Source organism: Cucurbita maxima, unplaced genomic scaffold (genome assembly GCF_002738345.1).
Source record: "Cucurbita maxima cultivar Rimu unplaced genomic scaffold, Cmax_1.0 Cma_Scf00017, whole genome shotgun sequence".
Taxonomy (NCBI): domain Eukaryota; kingdom Viridiplantae; phylum Streptophyta; class Magnoliopsida; order Cucurbitales; family Cucurbitaceae; genus Cucurbita; species Cucurbita maxima.
Genome location: NW_019272033.1, coordinates 2,566,491 through 2,588,019, shown reverse-complemented (window position 1 = coordinate 2,588,019; position 21,529 = coordinate 2,566,491). Strand labels below are relative to the sequence as shown.

Below are 21,529 nucleotides of genomic sequence, written 5' to 3'. Positions count from 1 at the left end.
TTTTTTTTTTTTTTTTTTTTTTTTACTTAATTGCTTTTCTGTCCACTATTTTTTTAATTTATTTATTTCCTCATTACGATATTCGAGTTGTCTTTAATAATATAATGACACTTCTTTTTATAAAAAGAGTAATAATTAAATAGTTAGGTTGTTAATATTCTCATTTAAAATAAAAAAATTAAATAGATAGTTTTATATATTAACCTATTTTATTGACAACAAAAATTTGAATAAATTACTCGACTTATTCGTAACAATTGAGTTGAGTCTAAAAATATAACCATTTACAGAAAGGCTCTGTAAAATTCGGTGGAGGGTAAAGAAGGTCTCATTATGGGATTTGAGTCATTAATGAGATACCACTATGGAAGAGCAAGAATTCTAAACTTGTGTCAGAACCTACAACTAAGGTGCAGCCTTAGCTATACAATTTTTATGGGGCGTATGTTTCCCAGAAGGTAACATAGGCATGCAAAGATTTTCTCGAGCTAGACAGAGATTTGACCCTCAAGTGCACAGGCATACGGGAGCTTGATTGCAAGACCCATTTGTCGAATTCAACCCAACATCATCCATAAACATGTCTACATTATATATACACACATATTATATATATATATATATATATATATATATATATATATATATATATAAAATTGTGAAAGACTTGAAGTATAAATATTTTCAACATTCCACATAGGATTTTCATAAAATGTATACTTAGTCTTTCAATTTTAAAATTTATATTTAATATATCCACAAAGGATTATACAACAAATTAATAAAAATATTTTATAATTTTATAATATATATAAAAAATATAATTAAACTTAAAAAAATTTAAATAAAATAATATACTTAAATAACTCATTTTATCTTTATAAAAAAGTTAAAAAAAAAATCTTACTATGTTTGAACAAAAACGTTTATCGATCCTGTATAAATTATCTACCTACATTTTAACGTTACTTTGAAAAATTTATGAGTATTTTTTAAGATAGACATTAATAATAAATATATATTTGATTTTTTTTAAAATAATTTTAAAAGTATCCTTGAAACTTTAACGTGAGTATTTTTTAACTGTTTTGTAAGTTTAACCGTATTTTTTAAACAAAATAATAACCGTTTCCATCCAAAATTAATATATACTTTTTAAATTTTTTAAAATTTGAGCCTCGTATTAAAACTTTTAAAAATTTAAACTTATTTTTTAAACCGTTTTAATAGTATTTATATATAATATATATATAAAATTAGAATAATATTAGATTTGTTTCATATTTAAATTATTTTAATTAATATAAATTATTGTTCATACAATCAAATCAGATCATATTTGTAAAATAAAATGGTCCAATGATTAGTAAAATTACAAATTTAATAATCTATTAAATATAATTTAAAAATGGAAAGAAAATTTTAAAGAAAAGGTTTTAATTAAGTTGATTTAAAATTAAAATTGACCTAGTTTTTTTAATTATTTATGGTTGAGGTTGCTAATTACAGTTATACCCCTTCCTTTTCTGTTTTCTTTTTGGTCAAACATTCGTCTTTGACTATAATAATGATTTTTCTGAAAAAAAAACAAAGTTTAAAATACGTATGACACGTGGCAGAGTGTTGTATCTCGCATTTATTTAGTCCATAATTATTATAAAAATAGAGAGATTTTAAAAGGCAGAAGAAGCTTCCCCAAATCCCACCGCCCATCGCATAAAAATTAATTAAATAACATAAATTCAAACATCAATTTATTTTTTTAATAAATAAAACATAATTTAATACTAAATCCAACATGTAATAACGGCTATTTTAATTTAGCACGAAGGTAAGGTTATCCATAACTTTCATTAAATTATTCAATGATATTTTATATTTTTAATATATTGAATTATTAATAATATAGTATATTAATGAAGTCACGAGCCATGTTATTCTAATAATCTTTTTAATATTTTTTGAAATTTAATTGAGGTGAGTCTAAATTATTTTTTTTATATTTTTAATTATAATGAATATTTAAATAATATTAAAAATTAAAAAAAAAACTAAAAAGAAATTTAGAAAAAGGGTAGTCTAAGAAGTGAAAAAACCACAAATAATAATTAAAAATAAAAATAAAGGGTAAATCGGTAAAAATTGAACTTAATTTATTATATTATTTTTTAATCCTAAGTGACTTGGAGTAAACTAAAAAATACATGTAAAATTAAGAAATTATAAATTAAATTTGGAGTTTAAGTTGATTTTGTGAATATATGTAAATAAATAAATAAATAAATAAATAGATTTAAATTTGAATGAGTGTAAAATTCACAGAAGAACAGGGTTAAATTGGTAAAGTAGCGAAAAAAGAAAAAAGAAAATATTTGGGATATTAAATGGATAAATACGTGTATTAAGCTGATTCATCGAATAATAAAAAATTCCGTACTATTCGCTGACATCCTACATACTCGAGCCCATTCGCTAATGGGGCCCACGACCACATCGTCCATCGAATATGGATTCTCCACGTGTCGATCTCTCCTCTTCTTTCGCGGTCCCACAACCGATTCATCAGACGGTTCAGATTCGCTCTCTGCTCCGCCGGCCCCATTTTGCTTGTTCTCGAGTGTTCGAATCACGAAGCAGAGAGAGAGAGAGAGAGAGAGAGAGAGAGAGAGAGAGGAGTTCTGATTCTAACCAGAGTTTGTGATTTAACCCTAGCCATACGCGTTAGGTTAAAGAGACGACTGTGAAGAAGAAGAAGTAGAAGTAGAAGTAGACGGCGAGTCGTTGACAGAGATATAGCACTGAGCTTCAACAACTGGAAAGAAGAACGGAGATCGGGGAACGGAGAAGGTTCTGATTCTGTCGTGAAGGGGGAGAAATTTTGCCCCATTTTGGAGGACCTTCTTATTCTTCTTGGAATCTTTTCGATTGCTTCTCTGCAGGTTTTCACTGTTGAATGACACGCATTCGTTGCTAATGCGTTACGTTGTTTGATTTCTCCCGCTTCTCCTAGATCTTAATTTCTGTGAGTTTCTCCTTCTGATTATCGCTTTGTCTTTGTTTTATCCGGAATGATGAATTAATGTCGTTTTGGATGGATTCCTTTCCTTTTCAGTTTTCCTTTGGAGTCAGAGGATTTTTGTTCGTCGTCATTTCTCTTGTAATTTTGAGATTGTGTGGGGTTTTTGGTGGAGTTTTTGATCGGATGATAATTGAATGAGGAATAATTGTTTTTGCTGCATTGCGTGTGGGGAGATATTGCATTATGGTTGATTTTAATTCTTTCTTCCACGAGAGATTTTTTGTTCATCTGAGAAATAGTCACTCTTTTCATCTTTGCTACGAAAATTTTAAAAAAGATCATCAGATATCAAACTGGATCTACACGAATTTATTGAAATAAGTGAGCCGCAATTTATGCGTTTTCTTTACTCTGCCTCCCTTGCATTTAATTTTGAAGTAAATTATCTTTTCATGATGATTTTCTATGGCGTCTTAACTACCAGGGGCTCTAGAATTGAGAAGTGTGCTGATCTGATCTTTAGTATTCATTCAGACTAAATCAATGAAACTTCGGATGAATTGTTCTTATCTTTTGCCTCTTGGCTATTGAAACAATCCATTTAGACAACTTATGTTTTGCTTTCTTGCCCAGAAACAGTCAGGAAATTCCTACTTTTAGTCGGTTCATATAAGGGGCTTGCGCCGTACCATAATTTATGCATGGTTGTTGGGGTCTAGTTGCCATGAATGAACTTTTTATTTATTTTGGTGATGAATCTAATCTTGGCTTTATTGGACAGATTGAGCTCTGCATATCCTGTTCAATGGGTATGTCAATGTAGTATAAAGTCTTCAGTCTCTGTCGTTGGTTTCTTTGGGCATCTCTTCACTGAGGATCTTTAGTGGGATTTCGTTACTGTGTCGACTGATTAATGATTTTTAGGGTACAATATTTTGTTGAAGCTCATTCAGCATCGGCTTTAGAGTTGAGCACTCTTCTGGGGGAGAAGGAACTCTCTTCCATTGCCACCTCTTTTGCCTGCTGCCTACACTGTCTGTGTGTGCATTTGTAATTAATGCATCGTAAATTGGGTAGCCCTGTCCAGACGCAGATGGCCACAGCAGCAGGCTTTAAGAGTCCACTCGGTCGAGAGTTTGGCGGGAGCAAGATGATGGAAGGGAAACTGTCTTCAGGGAGGAGAAGGGTCTTTGTGCAAACTGACACTGGTTGTGTCCTGGGGATGGAATTGGATCGGAGTGATAATGCTCATACTGTGAAGAGGAGGTTACAGCTTGCGCTCAATGTACCAACTGATGAGAGCTCTTTGACATTTGGGGATATGGTACTGAAGAACGACCTCAGTGCCGTAAGAAGCGATTCTCCCCTTCTTCTTACACGAAACATTTTGCACAGAAGCTCGTCGACTCCTTGTCTCTCACCTACTGGAAGGGATATTCAGCAAAGAGATCAGAGTGGTCCTATTGAGATATTAGGCCATTCTGATCGCTTTATTAGGACAAAGCAATTGGTTGGTGAGATTACAAAAGCAATTAAAGTTGGTGTAGATCCTATTCCTGTTCATAGTGGACTTGGTGGTGCATACTATTTCAGAAATAACAGAGGTGAGAGCGTTGCGATTGTGAAGCCTACGGATGAAGAACCTTTTGCACCAAACAATCCAAAAGGATTTGTTGGTAAAGCTCTTGGTCAACCTGGGTTAAAACGATCAGTGCGTGTTGGGGAGACTGGATTTCGTGAGGTTGCAGCTTATCTTCTTGACTACAATCACTTTGCTAATGTGCCTCCCACTGCCTTGGTGAAGATTACCCACTCGATCTTCAATGTCAATGATGGAGTAAATGGTAACATGCCGAGTAAGAAGAAGCTGGTTAGCAAGATTGCATCGTTACAAGAATTCATACCACATGATTTTGATGCCAGTGATCATGGAACTTCCAGCTTCCCAGTAGTGGCTGTGCATCGTATAGGCATACTAGACATTAGAGTTTTTAACACAGATAGACATGCTGGAAATCTTTTAGTTAGGAAACTTGATGGTGTTGGGAGGTTTGGTCAAGTGGAGCTCATTCCTATTGATCATGGACTCTGCTTGCCAGAAACATTAGAGGATCCATATTTTGAGTGGATTCATTGGCCGCAGGCATCAATTCCATTTTCAGAGGACGAGCTCAAGTATATCAAAGATCTCAACCCATTTAAAGATAGTGAGATGCTGAGGATGGAGCTCCCCATGATTCGCGAGGCTTGTCTCAGGGTTCTGGTTCTCTGCACGATCTTCCTGAAGGAAGCTGCTGCATTTGGTCTTTGTCTTGCCGAGATTGGCGAGATGATGACTAGGGAGTTTCGTAGTGCAGAGGAGGATCCCAGTGAACTGGAACTTATATGCATGGAGGCTAGGAAGCTGATCAAAGAGAAGGAGGTCTTATCCCCTCGGGCAGATTTAGGCGATGAGGAATTCCAGTTTGATATAGACTGCGACGAAGAGGAGTTAGATTTTAGCCAAGATATAGAAGCAGATGATTTTAACCCAACAGCACCATTCCACTTCCACGGTGGCGGTATACGTGGACGTTTTCCTCTTCGTAAACTGGAGGAAAGCATCGAGGAAGAAAATAGTGAAGAAGATGAGCAAGGAGGCTTCGCCGATCTGTTTTCTTCTGAAAGGATTCCAACTATTTCAAAGCTTTCCATGTCACTGAAGAATACCAGTCTGGGTGAGAAGAATAAGAAACACGCCAAGTACTCTGGAACAAGACCTGAGAATGGATATATGATGACCAATACATCCTCTGGCCACAGAAGTGCAAATGAACAGCTTCCAGCCAGTGTAACCTTTGTGAAGCTAGCTGATATGAACGAAGATGCATGGTCACTATACTTAGAGAAGTTTCAAAAGCTACTTCACCCGGCATTTGCGAAGCGAAAATCTGCAACTCTAGGCCAGAGGCAGAGGCAGAGGCTTGGTACTTCTTGCCAATTTTGAGATTGAGCTAAGAAGAGTCGATTGATTGATGATAGCTTTGATGATGCAAAGGTGTTTTCTGGGTTCTGTTCGAGACACGACTACATTTAGAAGGTCAGTAACTACTACTTAGCTTCTATTGTAAATATTGTAGCGTCAACTTAGTAGAGATTTGGTTTTAGCATCTTCTTGTTCTTTCTTTCAGAATTACTTGGTTCTTCTAGCTGCTACAACCATGTTATATAAATAACTTGTAGAATAAATCTTAAGAGGAAGTTATGTAAACAGGGAGATGTGCCAGTTTTTATTTATATATATCTGCCTAATGCTCCTCCTCCTTCACTGCTCAACAAATGTGATTTATGGTCAAGCTGTGGATTGATTGAAATATTTAAATCTTTCAATATGTTTCTCTGTCCATTGATGTCGGTTAAATCCAACAAATTCTCATAAAAGATTCCTTATCACATGGGGAAGCATTAAAAAAGAAGCAAAATGGTTGAGGAGACCAGCCAAAATGGTTGTTGGGAATGATTGAAATGCATCATCCACTGACTTTCTGAAAACATTCATGGCCATAGTTTTGCCATTTCTTCCTCTCTTTATTTGTACAGTGGATTAATAGTTGCATCTATAGTAACATTAAATGTTTGTTCATCTTTGACATTTTTTAAACTTACTGGAACTTGGATGTATTATAGTTCCGAATTGAATCGAATCTCTTTAGAAAGAAGATCTTTTGTTTGTCTCATAGTAGGCTACTATAGTACCCTTACAAAATTTTTACGAAATTTTCGTTATTGGGTTAACCATACACTTCACATGTTTCTAATGATTCACAGCATGATACAAGTAGGATAAGAATCTACAACGCACTAGAATGGCCTGGTTGACAATCCTTTAATTTGACAACATTTAGGGTTCTTCGAATAATGTGAGATCTCTCACCGTGTAAATCCTTAACCCTTTCCCCTCTTACTAAGATTATAAAATGTTCTTGCAAATTATGGCCAATACCAGGTATATAATCAGCGATTTCGAATCTCGAGGTTAAGCGTACTCTAGAAACTTTACGTAACATAACATTGAAGTTCAAGAACTAATTAGATACTGGTCAAAGTATAAACATCAAATAGGCACAAATCTCGAAGTTCAAACAATATATATGCTTAGAAATGGATTGTACGGAGTCTAGTTTCTGGAGATTGATTACGGAGGTGGCCAAGTCGAGGCAGTGACTTTGTTGCTGGAGAATTTTAGGAGAGTGTAGAGTAAGTGTAAAACAATTGCAGAACAATCAAACTTAGATCGGTTAAAGTTCGTAGAAAGACAACAATCTTGCTCAACATTAGAGATCTAAATTATCTCGGTCGTATGGAAATGATTATGTTTAGCGTATCGGAGACCGTACTATTGTCTCCTACTTAAAAGTTGATAGGTCTGAGCAGGTGCCATGGCGGGATCAGCTGGATGAGTACCAAATTGTTTGTCAAAACAAAGGTAAGAGATATTGGACGAAGAAGTGCACAGGTGAAGAAGATGAACTAAATTTATGTAAGGTTAGTGTTAATATATATACTGTGTTCTATCTAATGCACAAATCTCTCTTACTCGCAGGTGAAGAAGGTGAAGTAGCAGTAGAAGAAGGGCAAACACATACACACAAAATGCTAATAGAATCGTCTTCCGACCTATCGATTGCATACGATGACGTATCGAATCGTCGAAACGTATACAAAAATTTCAAGTCCGTCTCTGTACCCTTTATGTCAGGATGCAACCCCTTACTCAACTCGTAGAATCAAGTCGCCAAGTATCTCGGGCTCGACATTGATGGAAGAACTGTGAAGCTTTAAGAACTCACATTTGATTTATGGAAGCAAAAAGGAGATATTCAACCATCCTAATCATTATTTGAACAAGCAAGATGTCATGGTCATGTTTGTCCAAAGCATGTCAGTCTTGTTTGTCTGAGTCAGTTGACAGAGAGGATGTAATGATCATGCTTGTCCAAAGCATGTTGCTTATGGCTTGTCCAAATGTCGCAGTCTTACTTGTTCGAGTCGGTTGATAGGGATGTCAACTAATTAAGTGGGGGAGGATGTCAACTAATTGAGTGGGGGAGGATGTCATCGTCATGTTTGTCCATATTGCCTATGGTTGCCTACCCGTTCCAAACTCCTTTTTCATGCTTTCATCTTAGAAAGGCCTTTACCATTTCATATCGGGTCATATATATAATATATAAAAGAGCTAAATTATTAGGGTTCCAATTATACTTGAAAGTTTGATTTTGACTCTTAAATTTAGAGGTTGATTTCAAAATAATCCTAATAGATTTTCTCATTAATTTCATAAGCAAAAAAGTGGTGTCTGTGATCTAAATAAATAAAAATGTATGCATGCATGTATGGAAGGAATAAAGCAATGTGGGGGACGTAGTAGGGTGCTCAATCTCAACATGTTGAGTCGAGAAAGTGTTCGATTTTCAATACCGAGTTAGATCAAATTGAGATTGAGTTGAAGTAACCATTATTATATCATGAATAAATCCTATCAATTTGAGTGGTTCGAGATATTTATTCAATTTTTTTAAATAAAAGTAAAATATTTATTTATTTATTTATTTCAAATGTTAAATTAAAAATAACCCATTTCAATATATAATTTTTTTAAAAAAATTACCTTAAATTTAAAATTTTATTTTTTGAAGTAGTTAGGAAATAAATAATACAAAATTGTATTGTAAGAAAAAAAATGATTTTTTTATTATTATGAACAGATTCAAATAATTAGAATAATTAAGACTGTGAAATTGTAAATGTTGTCCAAGTTTTTTGCAAACCCAAGAACATTAATTATGAAATTAAGGCAACTAATCAAGATTGAAGAAGAATAACCAGGAAACGAAGATTATCCTTGCGGAAGCACAGGACCCATTTTTCAGATCTCTCAATACACCCATTTCTTCTATCGTTTTCTTCTTCCCCGACTGGCTGATGTTCCAGGTTTGACCTCTCTTGATGTGGAAATGTTTCGTTGTCCTAATTTTTAATTGATTTGCTTTGAATTTCGATCAATGCCACTGCCTCCACCTTTAATTTTCGCCCGATTCTTGTGTTTTTTATCTCTGAATTTGCTCTCTAGTTGTTTTCTAAGCTCTTTGATCTTTGACTTTTACTGGATTTTGTTGATTGACGAAGGATTTTGCCGTTTCGGGATGTACGCATTTCATACTTTATAGGATTCTTGTCTTTGATGATGATTTTTCTCGCTTATGTTTTCAATCGCACACAACTGGTTTGGTGTGCTCATTTGTGATCATCGATTAGTCTGGAGAATGAAGAGATTCATTTAACATTGAGATCTCTTTTGTTAGTTTTGATATTGTTTCTGCATTCTGACTTCGATGATGAACATTGTACATGAAATGTGATGTTTGATTCTAAAATCATAGATTCAAAATAGTTTAGATCTTTAACAATTACGGAGATGACCTGAATTATCAAACCGTGTTTGTTATGTTACTGAAAAAACTCACTGTTCTTTTAGTTTTGATATCAATACATTTCATACCATATCGTCGGTTCGCTTCTCCGCCCTGTTCGGACATTGCCTTGTTTAATATAACAAGCTTGGTTGGAAGTGAGGGTTATATTTCGTGTTCGATATCAAGATTGTATATCATGATGCAAACTTTGAATATGATTGTGTGGCTTTGTGAAGGAGAGTTTTATATTGAATCCTTTAGCATATGTGACAGAATAAGCATCATTCTCTAGCCAAGATTGCACCAAAGCTTCCTTATTCCATGTGGTATTGAACTAGAATCTTATTGATTTCTTAACTACTAAACGATGTGAAACGCCGCCTTTATTCTTTTTGTTGGCAGTGAAATGAACTTCTGTGGCAATCAAATTCTTTCTCTCAATCTATACACTGTAAAAGTGGTCAGATATACTGCTTCTGGCGCTTGTATCTGAAAGAGAGATAAAAGTTTCATGGATTATTTGTGTTTCCCATGCTACTTTAATTCAGGAAGCTCGTCCGATAATGAGTTTTGAACGTCCGTGATTTGGATCCCACAAACAGCTACTATGGTTGGGAGGAGGAACTCTGGAAAGGCTTCCCCACTATTTCTAGTTCTCTTGGCGATTTCTTTCTGCTTTGTAACTTATAATTTGGTGACAGCTATTATTCAGTATGGATCAATTGGAAGGGAAGTTGGTGATAACTCGTATGATCGATTATCGAATGACCCTATCATTGAAATGCCAGAGAATGTGAGAAAAAGGAAGACAAAGGCACCTTTCCATGTTGCTTTGACAGCAACCGACGCTCCTTATAGCAAATGGCAATGTCGTATTATGTATTACTGGTACAAGCAGAAGAAGAATTTGCCTGAATCTGAGATGGGAGGGTTCACTCGTATTTTACATTCTGGACAACCTGATAACCTAATGGATGAGATTCCTACTATGGTGGTGGATCCACTTCCTGCTGGTGTGGACCGGGTGAGGTTTCTTTTACCTTATCACACTTCCTTCTTCGCATTCATTAACACGCTGATAGCTACTTCGAACATTCTCGTTGCCCCTCTCTTATGAAATAGAAGTCTTGTATTCGGAGGTGTGATATCCTACATTGGTTGGAGAGGGGAACAAAGCATATAAGGGTGTGGAAACCTCTCCCTAGCGCATTTTAAAACCTTGAGGGGAAGCCCATAAGGAAAAACCCAAAGAGGACAATATCTTTTAGCAGTGGGCTTGGGTTGTTACAAATGATATCAAAGTCAGACACCGGGCGGTGTGCCAATGAGGACGTTGGCCCCCAAGGGGGTGGATTGTGATAACCTACATCGGTTGGAGAGGGTAACGTAGAAACCTCTCCCTAGCAGACGCGTTTTATAATCTTGAGGGGAAGCCCAGAAGGCAATGCCTAAAGAGGATAATATCTTCTAGCAGTGGGCTTGGGCTTGGGCTGTTACAAGAGGACTAGGATTTTTTTTTTTTTTTTCCATTTGTTCATTAAATTATATTTTCTGTTCTCAGGGCTACGTCGTCTTGAACAGACCGTGGGCCTTCGTGCAGTGGCTGGAAAAGGCAACAATAGAGGAAGAGTGAGAATTTTATGTAAAACCATTGAAGAATGGAACTCTTCATAAATATTACTAGTTGGATTCTTGAGTATCAAATTCTCTTTGATTTCTTTTGGTTGCAGCTATATATTAATGGCAGAACCAGATCATATATTTGTTAATCCGCTTCCTAATCTATCTGATGGAGGTCATCCAGCTGCCTTTCCATTTTTCTACATCAAACCTACTCAAAATGAAAAAGTTTTGAGAAAGTTTTTCCCCGAGGAATATGGTCCCGTAACCAAAGTCGATCCAATCGGCAACTCTCCTGTGATTATCAGGAAGGTGATTTCTCTCAAAATGATGTCACAAAACTAAAACATGGATTAAGATTAATACACTTCTTTGTGGGCATAATTACTTTTCCCTGCACTACATTAAGAAATCTTAGTATATTAAGGTTACAATCACATCGTGACCTTATTTGCTGAATATTTTCCCTGTTGTCATTGTGTATTCATCAATAAAAGGTTGTTTTCGTTTCACTGACTCGACCTTTATTGTTCGACGTTCCAAATGGGTTCTGTTTATCAGGATTTGCTGGAAAAGATTGCTCCTACCTGGATGAATATTTCATTGAAGATGAAAGACGATCCCGAGGCGGATAAAGCTTTTGGATGGGTGCTAGAAATGTAAGTTTTGGTAAACAAGAAACCTTGTCTTCTATATTAGGCCACTTAGCGAAATATCTTCTGAAGTTCCCTTTCTCCTAAGGTATGCATATGCGATTGCTTCGGCTTTGCACGGCGTGCAGCATGTTCTTCGGAAAGATTTTATGCTGCAGGTATGGTATCCATCAATTCTATACTGATACATAGCTTCTTCTACGTATCGAAACCAATCTCGAGATGTTCTTTCTTTTTGTTTTCTGACTGGTCAGCCACCATGGGACATGGACATTGGTAAAAAGTTCATTATACATTATACTTATGGATGTGACTACAACTTAAAGGTGATGTTTCTTTCCCTTAGTTCCTTTTCATTTTTATCAATCATTTCTTATAATTTCTATACTTTTTCTGTCATCTAAATTTTCAGGGGGAGTTGACTTATGGTAAAATGGGTGAATGGCGGTTCGACAAGAGGTCGCATTTACGCGGACCTCTTCCGAGAAACCTACCTTTACCCCCTCCAGGAGTTCCTGAAAGTGTGGTACGTTTCTGGAAAACCATTCCCTTGTCTTCCTATATATCCATTTGGAATCTCACATGTCTGCACCTTCATCTGCCTAAGCATTGTTTTTGAAGAGACTGTGAGACCTTCATCTGCCTAAGCATTGTTTTTGAAGAGACTGTGAGTTTGTGTGATGTCCGACGTTGGTTGGGGAGGAGAACAAAACACCCTTTATAAGAGTGTGGAAACCTTTCCCTAGTAGACGTGTTTTAAAGCCTTGAGGGGAAGCCCGAAAGGAAAAGCCCAAAGAGGACAATATCTGCTAGCGATGGGTCTGGGTCGTTACAGTTTCTTTCCTTCAAACTTCTTTTTCATTATTAGCTCGCAGATTTTGTTGTTGACCTTTGACCACGTGCTTTGAGTCACTGATTGACAGTGTACAGTTCAAACGAATTAGGCACGTTTTGTCATTTTTATTGTCGTGTTTCGAACCGATGTATGAGTAAATATATCGACTCATAATAGCTTGGGGAAAGAAACTAGTGTAGAAGCCATGTTTGGTCATATCCTTGCAGACTAGGAAACTGCAGAGAACCGAGAAGCCAAACCGAACCGTGCACGCTCCTTGTAGACTCTTGCTATATCTGGTTTTTAAAATTAAGAAAAACCCAAGAAACACACACTTCCGTTTGTGTACACGTGTCGAACACTTGTTAAGCATGTATATGGAATCTATACAAACAGTATGTATTCGAAAATGTACATTTGAATAAACGTGTTCTTGTCGTATCTAGGTCCTAGTTTCTTTTAAAAGTGTCACTGTGTCCATGTCATGTCGTGCTCGTCTCTTGTATCCACATCGTTTCTCTCAGCCTGTTTTTTTTTTTCATATCTTGCAGGTGACCTTGGTAAAGATGGTGAATGAAGCAACTGCAAACATTCGCAACTGGGAGGCAACATAGTTATATAAATGGTCATATTTCTCTTGTTTTAAGCCTTTGTTTTCAATTCAAGGGAAAAGCCATTGAATTAGTGGATTATTTATTTATTTATTTATTTATTTTGGGCAACTTGGAAATTGAAAAAGTCAACCAAACCAAAATGGATTTAGTTGCCTTGATTGGTTTTACCATCATTATATTATGAGAGAATTTAAAAGAATTATGTTGGAAATGAATTTGACTACATTAAAAAAATAAATTAGTTAATTTAAATATTCTAATAATAATATTTAAATGGTTAAAAATACTACATTATAATATTAAAATCTGGATTTTTAAAAATTATATTATTGGATTTTTTTTGATAAAATATTAAATTGGATTAAAGTATTCATATTTAAAATATTTTATTCTTATCTTATTTTATATTGCATATTTTATTTTACCAAATTTTATATTTAAATATATAAAGCACATTTTTCTAATTTCTATTGTATATTTAATTCAACATATAAAATTTGCACTTTTTAATATTATAATACATATTTAATTAATAATTTTGATTCTTTTTTTACTTTCAAATTCGATTATTTTATTATATCTAATATACACCCCGGTTTTGCAAGATGACAGGACTACACTTTAGTTTGAAATAAGGACGTAAAAAATTCTAAATAGACCATGTCTAATCTTGTTCGGACCATGCTTGGGAATCAAGCTATTCAACACGGCCTTCTAGCAATTGGCTTCTGCCTTTCTTTTCATTATTGTGTTTAGTCGCCTTTACTAATATTCTAATAGTTACTTCGAATGTTCACTTCAGGTGACCAGCTTCCCCTCTCATTGCTCCATTAACTGGTCGAAGGACAAGGACAAAGGTTAGCTGACACCTCATCATTAGCATTCCGACCCACTTACTAACAAAAAATAGTCAATATTTTTATACCCGAACATCAAACACGTGACCTCGTAGAATCTCGAGAAGTAGTTTCCGTACGATTCCTTGCTCTCTTGCATTCCCAATGGTAAAAAGCAAAGAAGAAAGATGTAGAAGAAGCCTAAGAGTTCATGCAATTAGGAATATCACAAAGAATAAAGCAAATTTCAGCATTATAAAATCAAAGAAAAAGAAATGATTTTGGATGCTTGGATTTCAAGTCTACTCTTTCTTTTGCTTTTTCTTCCTCATATATTACTAATTAATTTTACTTTTCTTTTTTTTGTTAATCAATAAATTTAAATATAATTATAATTATTAATCACATTAAAGTAAATTTATTGCTTTTTTAATAATAATGAAATAAATTATGAGATTTAAAAAAAAATGAAAATAAAAAATAATTTAGTGTAAATTTGCAACCGACATTTTATTATTTGTGGGCATTTCCAAGTTTAATAATATTTATTTGTGTGGGTCTAACTTATATCAAATAATAATAATAATAATATAAAAAAGAAGATTCTTCACTATGCTTAAATTGTTAATAAGTAATTTTAAAATTTATTTAAAAGTTTATATCTCGTCGGTCGAATAATTAGATAATTCGTGTTAATTCGACTTTATTTCAATGGATTGATGAAGTTTATGGAATCTATTTCTAATTTTTATAGATATATCATAGAAGAACGAACAATTATTTCTGATAAGAATTCTGTCTGGAAAAATCGAGCAATTAGATAATTCATGTTAATTAGACCTTTTTTCAATAGATGGAGGAAATTCATGGAATCGGTTTATAATTTTAGTAGATATGTCATGAAAGATCGAACAGTTTTAAACCTAAGAATTCCAATTCTGATTCTGTATTTAATTTGTTTACCTTTATACGTTGATACCGTAATTATTTTTTATGAACACAAATAAAACTTTTAAATTTGAGTCTAATTTAACTAGTTAAAACATATGTCCTCGTCGAAATTAAAATTGTTCCACGTGTTCTCGAACTAAATATTGTAACAATAAATATAATAAAAATGGTAATTTATTCTTTCTTTGGAAGGAGGCAAAAAAGAAGCAAGAGAAGGGGCTCTCACTCTGAGGTTGAAAGCCTACAAAAATGGGAGCAAGCTCAAATCTCTCCCAAGCTCCTTCCATGGCTTCCTTTCCCCATCTTCTTCTTCTTCTTCTTCTTCTTCTTCTTCATCTTCTTCCTCCCTCCCTCTCTGCAACTCCATCCGCCATAGCCGCTCTGCAAAACCTCCCACTCAAGGTAATTCTCCATCTCTGTTATGAACACTCTTCAAAAATCTCATAAATTACCCATTTTTACCCCAAAAGAAACAAAACCCAGATGGATTTTGTGAAAATATTTATGGGTTTGATCGCAAAATTTGATTTTTTTACAGCATTATGTTGTTTATATGGGAGGTGGAAGCAGCAGCAATGAAGAACATGAACAAAGAGCTGGTGAATTGGATTTTCTGCAACTTTTATCCTCTGTAAATCCAAGGTTTTTATTAATTTTATTTTATTTTAATCTTTATATTATAATAAATTAGGGATTGATTTCTTCAAAAATTAATTTATTTTAATTGGAATTAATTATTTTAGGAGGAGAGAGAAAGAGAGAGGATCAAGGGATTTGATCCACCAATATCACCATGCTTTCAAAGGCTTTTCAGCAATGCTGACTGAGGAAGAAGCTTCTTCTCTATCTGGTAATTTTTGCTTAGTTTTGTAGTTTGATAAATTAAAAAATAAAATAAATAAATAGTGGGCCCTATGGAAAATTAAATAATAAGTTAAAGTTGGAGGACTAAACAGCAATTTAATAGAGTTGAATAATAGGTCGGGTTTTGAGGGCTAAATAGCAATTTAACACAATTTAATAATATATTAAATTTTGAAGGCGGAATAACCATTTAATATCGTAGTCAAATTCTGAGGAACAATAGATTAAGTTTTTTGGTCTAAATAGTAATTTATCACAATTAAATAGTCGGTTAAATTTTGAGGACTAAATAGCAATTTAGGTTAAGTTTCGAGGATCGAGTAGCAATTTAACATAATTAAACAATAGTTTAAACTTTTTAGTCTGAATAGCAATTTAACACGATTAAATAGTCGGTTAAATTTTGAGGACTAAATAGCAATTTAACACCGTTAATTAATAGGTTAAGTTTTGAGGATTAAGTATCACTTTAATCCAATAAAAAAATAGGTTAAACTTCGAGGACTGGATAGTAATTTAACAGTTAAATAATAGGTTATATTTTGGAGACGAAATTAGACCGAATATTAATTAGGTTAAATTTTGAGGACTAAATAGCAATTTTAAGTTAATTTTATATCAATATTATAATTAAAAAAAAGAATATTGTATTGATGGTACAAGATACTAAACTAAGCATTTATTTGTGTATTTTTCAAGGCTTTTTCCACATGGTCCACTACCTTTTCATTTATTAATAATTATTATGACGTTCAAAATATCATTTTGGTCCCTGTACTTTAAGTTTCATTTTATTTCATTTTAGTCCCTATATTTTGGATTTTATTACATTTTAGTCTCTGTACTTTCAATAATCGTCAAAATTAGTCCTAATCAATAAATATATTATTTTTGTGATAAACCCGAGTCACTTCAACTTTAGAATTTATGAGGAATTTGGTAGCGTAGATAGGACAAAAATCTTCTCTTCTACCAAGTATATTTTTATATTTTTATTTTTTTAACTTTTATTAAAAAATTAAAAGTAAAAAAATTGAGAGAATTTGATTCTTAAAGCAAGGGACATTGGTTCCTCGAGAATATACGAACGAATCCCGTCTCAAATGGAAAATCTTATTTTACGGTGAATATATAATTTATACTGAGCTCAACTGTACATAAAGAGGTCCATTTTACCTGTCCCGAATTGATAGAGAATTCCCAATTGAGACGGAGGATGAGGGAGGAACTATCCCCGTTCAATTCTCTGCCCTGCTTGATATTATATATATATATATATTAAAAAATATATTAATTAATTTCAAGACTTTAATGGTAATATTAAAATTTTAATTTTTAGAAATCATATTATTTATTAGGATTTTTTTAGACCAATTTTTAATAAATAATATATTGAAAATAAAAATTATACTTTTAAAATAATAAAAAAACAATAAAAAAATTTATAATTGAGTGAATAAGGTATTATTATTATTATTATTATTATTTATAATTTAAATATTTAGTATTCGTAAAATGTTTCTAAATAGAAAAAGGGAAATTTGATAAAAATGTGGAGGAAACAACAGGTATTGATGGAATCGTGTCGGTGTTCCCCGATCCGACGCTTCAGCTCCACACTACACGTTCTTGGGATTTCTTGGACTCCATCTCCGGCCTCCGCCCTCCGACGCCGCTGCCGCCGCCGCATTCTTACGCCAGTTCATCGGATGTCGTCGTCGGCATCATTGACACCGGTAATTTCCACTTTCCTTTTTCATTTCAATGCGGATCGTGAATTCTTGAAACTTCGTATATTTCATCGCTTTAAGTTAGGGCAAGCCTTCTTTCTGCCAATGGGATCTTGACGGATGCATTTCTTAAGAAACAATGGAATAATCGATTTGGTTTCTGGAAATTAGGAAATGGATTGGATCTGAAAGAAATTTGAAATTTATGTTTGTATGTTGTGGATTAGGGATTTGGCCGGAGTCTCAATCTTTCAACGATGAAGGGATTGGTGAAATTCCATCTAAATGGAAAGGAGTTTGTATGGAGGCACCTGATTTCAAGAAGTCTAATTGCAACAGGTCATAATTTCTGTATAAACTCTCAGATCCCCTTTATCCAGACAGTTTTTTCTCATCCATTTTCGTGGCTATGCTTTGTAATTTGAAATGCCTCATTCAAATCATTCATCTCAGAATAAATGTAGTGGAAGCTAGAAAGGCTTCTGATGAAATTATGAGTTTGTGTCTGTAGGAAGTTGATAGGTGCAAGATACTATAATGTTGTAGAGCCCAATGGGAACGATAGCCATGGGAGCTTGCCAAAGGGCACACCGAGGGATTCGCTCGGCCACGGGACTCACACTTCGTCAATAGCAGCTGGATCCAGAGTCCCGAATGCAAGTTACTTCGGCTTAGCAAGAGGGACAGCGAGGGGCGGTGGCATCCCGTCCACAAGGATTGCTAGCTATAAAGTTTGTGCTGGTGTTGGCTGCTCTGGTGCTGCAATCCTCAAAGCCATTGATGATGCAGTCAAGGATGGAGTTGATATCATTTCGATCTCGATTGGGATTGGTTCCCCATTGTTTCAATCGGATTATTTGAATGACCCGATTGCCATTGGAGCATTCCATGCCCAACAAATGGGAGTTTTGGTTGTCTGCTCTGCTGGGAATGATGGCCCTGATCCTAACACTGTGGGGAATGTTGCTCCTTGGATTTTCACTGTTGCTGCTTCTAATATTGACAGGGATTTCCAGTCCACTGTGGTTCTTGGCAATGGCAAGACTTTTCAGGTAAGATTCTATCTTTTTAATGGCTGCTAAGATCTAGGTATTGATTATAAATACGACCTGTAATGTACGTTCGATGTCTGTGTTTATATCGAAATTTAGGAAGCTTTTTTTTTTTTTTTTTAATTTCATAGATCTGTTTTCTACTATCCTCCAGGGGACTGCTATAAATCTCTCAAATCTTACTAGCTCAAAGACTTATCCTCTTGTATTTGGAAAGGACGCTGCTGCTAAATTCACACCCATGTCAGAAGCCAGGTTCATAATATTCTAATCACTTTTGACTTGAAACTTTCAAACTTGCTTACTGTTCGAGAACGGTTTTATGCTTTCTAGAACAAAAATCGTGTAATAACCTAAGCCTACCGAGACTTTTAAAATGCATTTGCTAGGAAGAGGTTTCCACACCCTTATAAAGAATTTTTTGGTTCCCCTCTCCAACTGATGTAGGATCTCACAATCCACCCCCCTTTAGGGCACAACGTCCTGCTGGCACATTGCTCGATGTCTGGCTCTAATACTATTTGTAACTGCCCAAGCCCACTGCTAGCTGATATTGTCCCCTTTGGGCTTTTCCCTTTCGGACTTCCCTTCAAAGTTTTTAAAACGTTGCTAGGGATAGGTTTCTACACTCTTATAACGAATGTTTCGTTCCCTTCTCCAACCGATGTTGGATCTCACAAATCGAGTGAAACGTGTTCTTCTCTTAAAATTATTTTCCTCGTTTTCGTTCATGAATGACCTGTTTTTTAGAACAACTGAAGTTTTTCGTTACAGACTTGTTAATTGGAACTTTAAACGCACAATAATTTTACACGTACGAGTCATCCATAACCGCTCTTGAAAATAGTTTTGAAAATGAAAGCATACATCCCTAACCTTCTTGTTACATGGATTGCAGGAATTGTTATCCGGGATCACTGGATCGATCCAAAGTTGCAGGCAAGATCGTTGTTTGCGCCTCGGATGATTTTAGTACTTCAAGAACAATAAAGGAACTGGTTGTACAAGATGCTAAAGCCGTAGGGTTAATACTGATCAATGAGGCATCAAAAACTGTGCCAATGGATTCAAACATTTTCCCATTTACACAAATTGGGAATTCAGAGGGTCTTCAAATTCTTGAATACATTAACTCCACCAAGTAGGCATCAGATTGAGCCATGTTTAAACCTTTATTCTGATATAATATTGTCTTCTTCTTTCATAATCTCAAACATTACAGGAACCCAACAGCCACAATTCTCAGAACAGTGGAGGTTCGACGACTCAAACCTGCTCCGGTTGTGGCTTATTTCTCGTCGAGAGGGCCATCACCGCTTACTGAAAACATTCTTAAGGTCGAGCTCCTTCTGCACGTTTTTTCATTCAAAGTTAATACTGTGTCTTCTGTACATAAGGTAAACGATAGACGTTTAATTTACAATGCAGCCAGATATCATGGCTCCAGGAGTATCCATTTTAGCAGCTATAGCTCCGAAGAGCGATGCAGAAAGCGGTCCAATTGGTAAGAAGCCTTCCAATTACGCGATGAGATCCGGGACTTCAATGTCATGCCCACATGTAGCAGGTGCTGCTGCATTCGTCAAATCAGTTTATCACAATTGGAGTTCTTCCATGATCAAATCCGCTCTCATGACAACAGGTTACTTTTCTAAATCCCGAGTTCTATAGTACTTTTTGCGTTCCATTGTGACGAAAGATGCATGAAAAGGGGGCTGATTCACTTTTCTTGATGAATATTATACCTATTTACAGCAACTCTGTATGATAATCAAAGGAAATTCATGAGAAATAGCACAAACAACCCTTCAAATCCACATGAGATGGGAGCTGGAGAAATCAGCCCCATAAAAGCTCTTAATCCTGGATTGGTTTACGAATCTACGAATGAAGATTATCTCCGTTTCCTCTGTTATTACGGGTATTCGAACAAGATCATAAGATCTGTGTCGAAACAAAACTTCAGCTGCCCGAAAACTTCAAAAGAATATCTTATCTCGAGTATTAATTATCCATCCATCTCCATTAGCAAACTAGACAGAAAGGTAGCTGCTGGTAAAGTAGTAGTAGAAAGAACAGTGACAAATGTAGGAGCTCCAGACGCCACTTACATTGCCAAAGTTCATTCTTCAGAGGGTTTAATAGTGAAAGTTACCCCAAGTAAGATTACTTTCACTGAGAAGGTAAAGAAAGTTACTTTCAAAGTCTCGTTTTACGGCAAGGAGGCTCGTAACGGTTACAACTTTGGGACGATAACGTGGCGGGACACTGCTCATTCGGTTAGAACGGTTTTTGCTGTAAATGTAGTGTAATTTCTGATAGGACTATATATATATATATATATATATATATATATGGTTCCTCTCCTACAAGAAATAAGGAAAGAAGAAATATTGAGTGATAGTGTTATATAGCATTTTGTTTTTAACACCAATTTGTACGGTTTGTGTTTGTTTGTAACTTCTATGATTCAAAAGTTCTCATTTAATTTCAATAAAATATGGAATTCTTATGATTTTTTTTTTTTTTTTTTTTTTTTACTATTTTGATCGTTATTTATGCATTAATTACAAATTATTTAAAAAGGGTCAAAATTACCAATTTAGTCCTTTTAAAAGTGCTAAAATTATAAATTTAGTTCTTTTAAGTACAAACTTTGAGAAATTAAATTTAAAAAGGTCTCTGAAATTTGAATTAAATTTTAAAAAGTGGCAAAAATTTAAGAAGTGCCAAAATTATAAATTTAGTCTCTGAAATTTGAATTAAATTTTAAAAAGTGTCAAAATTACAAATTTACCCTTAGATTTTGAACTTTTAAATGAATTCTTTTATTTTTATATACTATAGATTTATTGACATATTTAATTTGGTTGTATGTTTTCTTAATTTAATTATAAAAT

General features: G+C 34.5%; 3 protein-coding genes across 9 annotated transcripts; all 3 read left to right on the top strand.

Moving 5' to 3' along the window:
* The first annotated feature begins 3,888 nt into the window (after positions 1–3,888).
* On the top strand, positions 3,889–8,011 carry LOC111492107 (phosphatidylinositol 4-kinase gamma 5-like). 6 transcript variants are annotated; one of them, XR_002719819.1, is made up of 3 exons: positions 3,889–6,098; positions 7,433–7,484; positions 7,602–8,011. XR_002719819.1 is itself a non-coding variant. In XM_023141308.1 (1 exon), the coding sequence occupies exon 1, from the start codon at positions 4,077–4,079 to the stop codon at positions 6,003–6,005; it is 1,929 nt and encodes a 642-aa protein (XP_022997076.1). In that variant the 5' UTR covers positions 3,889–4,076; the 3' UTR covers positions 6,006–6,317. The 6 variants fall into 6 exon arrangements, 1 of the variants encoding a protein (XP_022997076.1); XR_002719817.1 differs by having other exon boundaries at positions 7,433–7,514; XR_002719820.1 differs by having other exon boundaries at positions 7,423–7,484.
* Positions 8,012–8,834: 823 nt separating this feature from the next.
* LOC111492165 (hydroxyproline O-arabinosyltransferase 3-like) lies at positions 8,835–13,372 on the top strand. Of its 2 annotated transcripts, none has more exons than XM_023141424.1 (9): positions 8,835–8,992; positions 10,023–10,498; positions 11,036–11,103; positions 11,205–11,406; positions 11,656–11,753; positions 11,836–11,905; positions 12,002–12,073; positions 12,160–12,273; positions 13,134–13,372. In XM_023141424.1, the coding sequence occupies exons 2-9, from the start codon at positions 10,082–10,084 to the stop codon at positions 13,194–13,196; spliced, it is 1,104 nt and encodes a 367-aa protein (XP_022997192.1). In that variant the 5' UTR covers positions 8,835–8,992; positions 10,023–10,081; the 3' UTR covers positions 13,197–13,372. The 2 variants fall into 2 exon arrangements, with proteins under 2 accessions (XP_022997192.1, XP_022997191.1); XM_023141423.1 differs by having other exon boundaries at positions 9,877–10,498.
* A 1,845-nt stretch (positions 13,373–15,217) lies between these two features.
* Positions 15,218–21,153, top strand: LOC111492101 (CO(2)-response secreted protease-like). The gene is made up of 11 exons (XM_023141299.1): positions 15,218–15,385; positions 15,522–15,625; positions 15,727–15,833; positions 17,416–17,583; positions 17,805–17,916; positions 18,089–18,629; positions 18,784–18,884; positions 19,528–19,770; positions 19,852–19,966; positions 20,058–20,271; positions 20,385–21,153. Exons 1-11 carry the CDS (start codon positions 15,233–15,235, stop codon positions 20,939–20,941), a joined length of 2,415 nt encoding a protein of 804 aa, XP_022997067.1. The 5' UTR covers positions 15,218–15,232; the 3' UTR covers positions 20,942–21,153.
* The last annotated feature ends 376 nt before the right edge of the window (positions 21,154–21,529 follow it).

Bases quoted from the DNA above. Each gene is read 5' to 3' on its own strand.
- LOC111492107 (XM_023141308.1), top strand. From the start codon at position 4,077: ATGCATCGTAAATTGGGTAGCCCTGTCCAGACGCAGATGGCCACAGCA.
- LOC111492165 (XM_023141424.1), top strand. From the start codon at position 10,082: ATGGTTGGGAGGAGGAACTCTGGAAAGGCTTCCCCACTATTTCTAGTT. The intron at 11,104-11,204 runs GTGAGAATTTTA...TTTTGGTTGCAG, and splicing joins AAGGCAACAATAGAGGAAGA to CTATATATTAATGGCAGAAC. The intron at 11,407-11,655 runs GTGATTTCTCTC...TCTGTTTATCAG, and splicing joins CTCCTGTGATTATCAGGAAG to GATTTGCTGGAAAAGATTGC.
- LOC111492101 (XM_023141299.1), top strand. From the start codon at position 15,233: ATGGGAGCAAGCTCAAATCTCTCCCAAGCTCCTTCCATGGCTTCCTTT. The intron at 15,626-15,726 runs GTTTTTATTAAT...TAATTATTTTAG, and splicing joins TTATCCTCTGTAAATCCAAG to GAGGAGAGAGAAAGAGAGAG. The intron at 20,272-20,384 runs GTTACTTTTCTA...ACCTATTTACAG, and splicing joins ATCCGCTCTCATGACAACAG to CAACTCTGTATGATAATCAA.